The sequence below is a fragment of the Colobus angolensis genome, unplaced genomic scaffold, assembly GCF_000951035.1.
Source record: "Colobus angolensis palliatus isolate OR3802 unplaced genomic scaffold, Cang.pa_1.0 Scaffold19, whole genome shotgun sequence".
NCBI lineage: Eukaryota > Metazoa > Chordata > Mammalia > Primates > Cercopithecidae > Colobus > Colobus angolensis.
In genome coordinates, this window is record NW_012115043.1 from 5,768,787 (window position 1) to 5,777,889 (window position 9,103).

The window sequence follows — 9,103 nt, forward strand, 5'->3', positions numbered from 1 at the left end:
AAAAAAAAAAAAGTCAGCCAGGTGCAGTGGCTCACAGCTGTAATCCCAGCATTTTGGGAAGCTGAGGCGGGTAGATCACTTGAGGTCAGGAGTTTGGGACTAGCTTGGCCAATGTGGTGAAACCCCATCTCTACTAAAAATACAAAAATTAGCTGGGCATGGTGACGGGTGCCTGTAACCCCAGCTACTTGGGAGACTGAGGTGGGAGAATTGCTTCAACCCAGGAGGCAGAGGTTGCAGTGAGCTGAACTGAGATCGCACCACTGCACTCCGGAGCCTGGGTGACACAGTGAGACTGTCACCAAAGAAAAAAAAAAGTATATATGAGAGAAGGATGTGTATAGGTTACATGCAAATACTATGCCATTTGATATCAGGGACTTGAGTACCACTGATTTTAATATCTGTCAGGAATCCCGGAACCAATCCCCTGCAGATACCAAGGGACAACTGTACTGAAACAAAAGGGGCCAAATGACTGCAACGTGAGTTGCGAGGTACACTGTTGAACAGGAGCCAATTCTAGACTGCGGCCAAATGATTTTGTATTCAGCAGTGCTATTCTGAGGGAGTGGGGAGAAAGCCCCACACCTTATCAGAAACTATGAAGAGAGGAGAAGCTGTCTCCTGACTGCCTCCCCGAGGAGGTTGCCTCCAGGTCCCTATCAGCCTCCTATTCTCTCCTATTCTAGGAACATCACACAGCATTCTGCTAAGACTCAGAGATACTTGGATTCAAGCCTATGCCTATGGTACATGCAAGGTGGCCAGCGTTCCATGGTGGAGATGTTCCTCTACAGCTTTCTTGGGGTTTGAAAATAAGAATAAAAATCAAGAAATCTGGCCAGGCACGGTTGCTCACTCCTGTAATCCCAGCACTTTGGGAGGCCGAGGTGGGCGGATCACGAGGTGAGGAGATCGAGACCATCCTGGCTAACACAGTGAAACTCCATCTCTACTAAAAAAAAAATACAAAAAATTAGCCGGGCATGTTGGTGGGTGCCTGCAGTCCCAGCTACTCGGGAGGCTGAGGCAGGAGAATGGCATGAACCTGGGAGGCGGAGCTTGCAGTGAGCCAAGATGGCGCCACTGCACTTCAGCCTGGGTGACAGAGCAAGACTCCGTCTCAAAAATAAATAAATAAATAAATAAGTAAAATGAATCTGAATTCCAATCTAGTCAAATCTATAATTATCCATGTGATATAAGCAAGTATTTCATCTGTCCATGGCTTTTTTAAATACATGAAATTATATATTTTTAATTGTTTGCTTTTGGGGGGAAGGGCTCTATCTCTTCTTGTTAGGCTATAAATTGCATGAAAACAGGGCTTTATCTACTTTGTTCACTATTGTGGCCCCACTGCTTAAAATAGTGACAGGTACAAGGCAGAGATTCAGCAAATACTTGTTGAATTAATGAAATGAAGTGCAAGATATTTCTCTGTATTTTGTGTGTGCGTGTGCATTTAAAGCTTTTAAAATCTGCTCTCAGGTCATTTGGATAAAATTAATAGAAGAGACCCAGGGAAAATGACTTTGCCTTTCTTTTCTTTTTTTTTTTTTAAAGGGAGCTCAACTTTAAAAAGCCTGAGGGAAGGCTCATTTAACCTTAGAGTGAATAATTATATACTGTGGAGTGGAGCATAGTGCCCAAATGGATTTTTTATTAGTGCTATTATAATAAATCCTAATGACATATGACTCTGACACATGGTTCTTTGTAATAACAGAAAATAGGGGAGACCCCGCTTTTGCACTGTTTTGTTGTACACCTGCTACTTTCCTGGATATCTTTCCAAGTTCCCTTTTTCTCAGCCAATATACAGTGTAGACCAGCAAAGAAATTGCAGGTCAAGGGACCTGCCTCTGGTTCTGATTATAACAAGTCATTCATTTCTTTCCCCTAGGAAACTGGGGTTTCTTCATTTTATGTGGTAAAGTGCATACTTTTTTTTTTTTTGAGACAAAGTCTCACTCTGTCACCCAGGCTGGAGTGCAGTGGCGTGATCTCAGCTCACTGCAACTTCCGCCTCCCAGGTTCAAGCGATTCTCCTTTCCCCAGCCTCCTGAGTAGCAGCTGGGATTGCAGACGCCCGCCACCGTGCCAAACTAAGTTTTGACTTTTTGCAGAGATGGGATTTCCCCATGTTGGCCAGGCTGGTCTCGAACTCCTGACCTCAAGTGATCCGCCTGCCTCGGCCTCCCAAACTGTGGGATTCCAGGAGTGAGCCTCCAAGCCCAGACGGTTTTCTTTAATTGCAATTAAGTGAAATGTATTATATTCCTGTTAGAGGTAAAGAAATTATGGCTCAAATAGATTGAGTGACCTGCTAAAAGATCACTAGCTAATATTAGAGCCAAGTTTCGGACTCCAGGTTCCGATTTCTTTCCACCACAACAATGAAGCGCTTAGATCTCCAAGGCCCTAGTCCCTTTCCTCTCAATATCATCTCGTTGAAAGGGCAGGGATTTACCCCGGTTTGCTCCCAGCGTCTAAGGCTCTCTCTGCCTGGCACATGGACAGGAATGTTGTCTATTTTGAGCATGCACTCAATATATATTTATTGACTACAGATGCGCCACAATCTGCCCTGTAGGACTTTCAGCAAGTCGCTGTTCCTTTCTGGATTTCATCTCTATCCCCTGCTCGGCCCAGCCTCCACCCCCGCACCTCCTTGGCTCCTCCAGCCACTAGACTGCGCTGTGGTGTTGGACCCCACCCAGCAGACAGCGGCGCCCTTCTTGGCCCGGCTGCGCCTTCGCCAGTCGGGAGCGGATCGCGAGGAACCGGAAGTGCTAAAGTCTCTGAGGCCAAGGCCGCTGCTACTGCCGCCGCTGCTTCTGAGTGCCGCGTTCGCCGCCTGTGTTGTCACCGGCGCCGCCGCTGAGGAAGCCACTGCAACCAGGACTGGAGTGGAGGCGCCGCAGCATGAAGCGGCGCAGGCCCGCTCCATAGCGCACGTCGGAACGGTCCGGGCGGGGCCGGGGGGGAAGGTGCAGTATCCGCCCCCCTCTCCTTCCCCTGCGTCGGCGAGGCTTGAGCGACGGCTCACCAGGCCCTCTCCACCTCACGGAGGGACTGCTCGGCGGGTTCTCAGGGTCAGCGCGCTTTGCGGTTTACCCGACGCGCCGCCCTGTCCAGGGCAGAGCCGGTGGCGGGCCCCCCCTACTTGCCGGAAGAGGAAGCCGAGGCTCTGAGATTCCGTGTCAACCACCGTTCACTGGGCGCCCCCTGAGCTCTGGGCGCTGGCCTCCTGACTTCCACGTCCGTTATCTTAATTGAGTCTCGCTAGGGTTGGGAGGCCGGGTATTGTCAGCGCTTACAGATAAGGAAACGGAAGCCCACAAAGGCCAAGGGGTTTTCTTTAAGTCCGACTTGGCAGATGGGCTCTGGACTCAGATTTTCTGGTTTCCCATTCAGATTTTCTGGTTTCCCAGCTGGTGGTGTTTTTTTCTCACCTGCCTCATGCTAGATCGATTCCCTCCCTGCTCACTGCCCCCTCCCATTCTGTTCCACCCACTTGCAGCAGGACACTTTCCCGCCACACCTCTCTTCTCACACACTTTTTTTCTAAGACTTGGCATCCCTCCCATCTTCCTTCTCATATTCTCTGCTATGCCTCTCCTCTTCTTCCTCATTCATAGTTTTTCAAGATCTTTGCTCCCTCTGTGCTAATGAACCTCTCAACTAGGTATGGACCCCAAAGAGAGATAGGCTTCAGTGAGGCTTTACGTGTTTAAGTGGACGGCTGTTTGGCCCTCGAGTTAAAAATTAAGGAATTTCACTTGAGTGGATCCAAACTCAAGAGTGCTAAAGCTATTTTCTGAGTCAGCATGCTCTATTTCTGAGTGAGGGACTTAGTGCTATGGTGTGTCTTGACATTTTAGTCCATTGTTGCTGTGCTGGCATAACCTTGCTGTTTTTTCCTACACTTGCCGCTTAGCTTTCCCCACCCCATCCGTTGATCACTTACTTGGGCTGTGGGAGCCCAAAATTAAAACTGATAGAGTAACAGATGTAATAGCAGACCTTCCTTTTTTTTTTTTTCCCCTAAGCCAGAATTTCAACAAGTTTAATGCTTCTTTTTCCAGAAAAGTTACCTATTTATTCTCAGAGTAATGCAGCAAGAAAAAAAGCAAAAATGGAATGTACTTAAGATGAATAGAAAATTGTTTATCTCGTGAAAAATCTTAAGTTATTAAATTCAAGTTAATTCCTTTTCTGCAAAAATGGCCTGTAACTCTTATTGGCTATCCTCCTGAGTTGATTCTATCCCCAACTAGCTTGATATGACGTTATTATGTAAAACAGGAACAGGAATAGGCACATAAAAATAAATTTTATTAATCATCTGCCGTTTTTGATGATTTGCAATAGTCAGTAACTTCACATCTGTATGCCTTTTGTAACTTTTTAAAAAGCCTTTCCATGATTTTCCTTTTAATGTATGTCTGGACACCAAGGTTTACTATGTTAGGATATTCTTTTGACTATTTGGGCTACACATCTCTGAAATAAAATAATTCTTGGATTTTGATAACATAAAATGCAGATACAAAATAATCTAGGCATTATATATTGTCCCAAAAAGTAGTATTTCGGTATCAGTTTTAACTATTGTTTTGGGGCTTCCCTTTTTGACCACATATGGTCCATCTTAATGATCAGAGTCTTATTATCTTATTTCATTATCCTGGTGAGCAGGTTTGGATGGTGAGAAAAGGAAAGATTCCTGTGAGAAGAGCAGGATGAGCAGAGGGAGTCTGTGCTTGAAGTTGAGTCACTTGAAAAAGATCTCTTTGAGTGTGCAAGAGATCTGAGCAGATGAAAATAAAATCAGGTAGGCACCAGGGAAATTACTTAAGTGATGAGGTAGGTGGGGCAGTGAGATATATGCACTGTGCTGAGAAGATACACTGACCCTATTTTCCTGTTTTTGACGTTAGAAAATTCAGATCATCTACTTTGAGAATGTATTTGTATATAATCTGGAACTAAGTCATTTACCAAACGTCTGCACAGATTACCAATATTGTATAATATCGGATATATTTTAGAAATGCAGGATGTATATTTGCTGTGAACATACAGAATAGCAGACTGTCATTTGGACTGTACAGTGTTTGTACATGTACACACACGTATGCATGTATATGCATCGAGTGTCCAGGGCTTACTACAATTCAGGAATACCAGATAATTTAAATGTAAGCTAATGTACCTTTTACATAGAAAAGATGTGACGCGAATGATAAGAAGCTGGGCATGGCCAGGCGTGGTGACTCACGCCTATAATCCTGCGCTTTGGGCCAAGGCAGGAAGATTGCTTGAGGCCAGGAGTTCAAGACCAGCCTGGACAACATAGTGAGACCCCTATCTCTACAAAAAAGTTTTAAAAAATTAGCCAGGCGTGGTGATGCATTCCTGTGGTCTTAGCTACTCAGGAGGCTGAGGCGTGAGGATCCTCTGACTCCAGGAGTTCAAGGCTGTACCACTGCACTGCAGCTTGGGCAACAGTGAGACTTATCTAAAAGCAGCTTGGGCAACAGTGAGACTTGTCTAAAAAAAATAAACTGGACAGTAAGGCTTCGGAGGAGGTCTTTCTGTTGAGCTTTCCTGTTCTGTTCACCAGCCCTATTCTTGCAAGCACTGGTTTGGAGATGAACTTCCAAACATAACACAAGAGAAGTTGAGAAAAATGAGCCCAATTTGTATAGGTTCTTTTCTCATTTGTCCCTCAGTCCATTAGATATAAAACTGGGTCCACTGGCCAAGCATGGTGGCTCACGCCTGTAATCCCAGCCCTTTGGGAGGCCAAGGTGGGTGGATCATGAGGTCAGGAGTTCAAGACCAGCCTGGCCCAGGTGGTGAAACCCCCGTCTCTACTAAAAAATAGAAAAATTAGCTGGGCGTGGTGACGGGTGCCTGTAATCCCAACTACTCTGGACACTGAGGCAGGAGAATTGCTTGAACCCGGGAGGCGGAGTTGCAGTGAGCTGAGAATGTGCCACTGCCCTCTAGCCTGGGTGACACAGCAAGACTGCCTCAAAAAAAAAAAAAAGAAAAAAGGAAAAACTGGGTCCATTGACATTTGGTAGAAAGTAGGCCTCCACTAGCTAGCTTTTAGTAGGGCAAGTAAACATATGATAGAATATAACCACCACAGTCTTACACTGTCAGTAAGTATCAATGTGCTGGATACTCATTGAACTAAATGACTTTAATTCCCTGCCAAGCTGCTTTGGATTTTAGTCATTGAAAGTGAATGCTCACTTGTTACAATATTACAGGCATAGGTGATGTAACTGTCTAATAGGTTTTCTGGCCACTTCATTACTGTTATATTGAAAATGGTAACATAGGTAACTATAGCATGAAAAAAGACAAAATAAGCTGCACACATAGTTCATTCAGTTATTTGGCATGCCACTAATGTGTGCTTAATGGACTAATTCACAATCCATACCTGCTAATAACTTTTAATCTGTGATAGTTACTATGAATTGATGTTAACCTTCAAATTTGGGCTTTAAAAAAGATAATATTAAATGTACAGCCTTGTATTTATTATTATAGAAGTAGTTAATATGTTAAGTTTGGTTACATAAATGCAATTTAGTTTATCTCCCAAGTCCACATGTCTTTGACATTTATTAGTTCAAAAAGAGCAGATTGCCCAGAATTTTTATGTTCTTTCTTTTTGGCAGTGTCATGAATAATACATGTTAGAATACCCACTGGTTTATGATAATACTTTTTGTTATTTGATACTTCGCTCGTGTTAAATGTTGGAAAAGATAAAGGAGAAATGCAACTTCTGGATTTGTGAAATGAGAATAAACATTATTAGCAGATGAAATATTAACGAACACTAGGGGTTGAACTGGTAAACCTCGGTTTATGCTTTTATCAAAATACTGTTGGTACAAATATTAAATGCTTTCTGTATCAACAACTTCAGCTAATTAAAGCCACTTTAAGATTGTATCTTTTTTTTCTGCCATTTAATCAGTATATGTTGTATGATTGGTAAGAATAGTCATGGAAGTTTCCTTAAAATATAGAGTCACCAGGCTGAGTGCAGTGGCTCATGCCTGTAATCCCAGCACTTTGGGAGGCTGATGTGGGCGGATCACGAGGTCAGGAGATTGAGACCATCCTGGCTAACACAGTGAAACCCCATCTCTACTAAAAATACAAAAAAGTGGCCAGGCGTGGTGGCAGGCGCCTGTAGTCCCAGCTACTCGGGAGGCTGAGGCAGGAGAATGGCGTGAACCTGGGAGGTGGAGCTTGTCATGAGCCAAGATGGTCCCACTGCACCCCAGTCTGGATAACAGAGCAAGACTGCATCTTAAAAAAAAAATAAAATAAAATAGAGTCACCACAAATGATGATGATAGTGATGTATAGGCAAGAGCAGAAGACTCAAAAATGTACCAGCCAGTCAAGTGTTTTGTTTGGCTTTCCGTTTAAAAGGAAACGGTATATTATCTTGGAGAGGTATCCTAGGAAGGTTATTACATGCACGTTATTTTTGACAGTTTTATTACCGTTCTCATTTGTTGTGTTTATTTCTGTTAGCTGAAAAAAATCCACACTTACCAAATGTGTTACTTTTTAAAATGCAAAACACTTAGCTTCCTTGGCAGAGTTAGCTTCGCTATTGACATGCTCTTGGGTGGAGCATAGCAGCCAACTGGCAAATGGCCTGTTTCCTTCCAGTGTGGGAAAGAAAAGGGAGTTTTGGCAAGAAATACCTAAGGAGAGCCTTTTATAAAAGTTACCAAAGGGATTTATAGGCACTGCGAAGTAGACCTGACCTCAATTTTTTTTTAATTTCATTTTTAAACAACACGAAAGGGAGAGCTATTGCTTTTCTTACTAGGTTTCATTGCAGCTGTGCTAAAAAGCATTTTTTTCTTGCCCTCCCCACTCCTCCCGCTTCAGAGAATCATTCTGATAATAGAAGACAGACCTGTGAACAGCTTCATGTGCCTTGTTTTTCTAGGAAAATGCAACATGGCAGCAGCAATGGAAACAGAACAGCTGGGTGTTGAGATATTTGAAACTGCAGACTGTGAGGAGAATATTGAATCACAGGATCGGCCTAAATTGGAGCCGTTTTATGTTGAGCGGTATTCCTGGAGTCAGCTTAAAAAGCTGCTTGCTGATACCAGAAAATATCATGGCTACATGATGGCTAAGGCACCACATGATTTCATGTTTGTGAAGAGGAATGATCCAGATGGGCCTCATTCAGACAGAATTTATTACCTTGGTGAGTACAAAGTCATAGTTTCTGAGAGAAAATGATCTCTTAAGTCAAACTTAACTCTAGATATAATTGACACTCGAAGTTTGATGAATAAATAAATTAGCGACTTTTGGTTCCATTAAAGGAAAAAACCTTTTAATTTGAAGAATTTGATTTTGTTGTATTGCATTAACTTTATTTTTACTTGTAGGTAACAAACCATGAATTGATCATGATCATTTTTCAAAATCAAAGATGCCAGAAATTGCTTCTTCCTAAAGCTAGCTTGAAATGCCTTTCTTTAGATGGTCTGATTAGGAAAACAAACAATAAAACCATTAGTTTGTTCCCACTCGACAGCTACTGCTTTTTTTTTTTAATCCAAGGTTGTTTTGGGTCTCTTCTTCCCGAGTCCAGTCACTCTAGATTTAATGTCTGCCTAAATTAAATATGTTAATCTACTAGTTTACTGTCTTGTTTGTTAAAATTTTAAAGATAGGTTCCTTCCCTTCCTCCAGAATTTTTCCACTATAAGTTTTATTCGTTTATATGAATGTGTGCATATATGTGTTTTATTTATTTGTGTGCGTGTGCGGTGTGTGTGTATGTATATGTGTATAGAGATATTAAAGATGTCTGCATGAGTTCATGTCATAATTTTAGATTTTTTTTTTTTTTTGAGACAGGGTCTCACTCTGTCACCCAGGTTGGAGTGCAGTGGCACACTGATGGCTCACTGCAGCCTTGACCTCCCAGGCTCAAACAATCCTTCCACCCCAGCCTCCCTGGTAGCTGGGACTACAGGTGCATGCCACCACGGCCAGCTAATTTTTTTTTTTTTTTTTT

At 42.9% G+C, this 9,103-nt stretch overlaps 1 protein-coding gene across 1 annotated transcript; it reads left to right on the top strand.

The window, feature by feature from the left end:
* Positions 1 to 7,768: 7,768 nt before the first annotated feature.
* On the top strand, positions 7,769 to 8,609 carry LOC105510544 (dipeptidyl peptidase 8-like). Its single transcript, XM_011940389.1, has 2 exons — positions 7,769 to 8,281; positions 8,469 to 8,609. The coding sequence occupies exons 1-2, from the start codon at positions 7,993 to 7,995 to the stop codon at positions 8,480 to 8,482; spliced, it is 303 nt and encodes a 100-aa protein (XP_011795779.1). The 5' UTR covers positions 7,769 to 7,992; the 3' UTR covers positions 8,483 to 8,609.
* Positions 8,610 to 9,103: the final 494 nt, after the last annotated feature.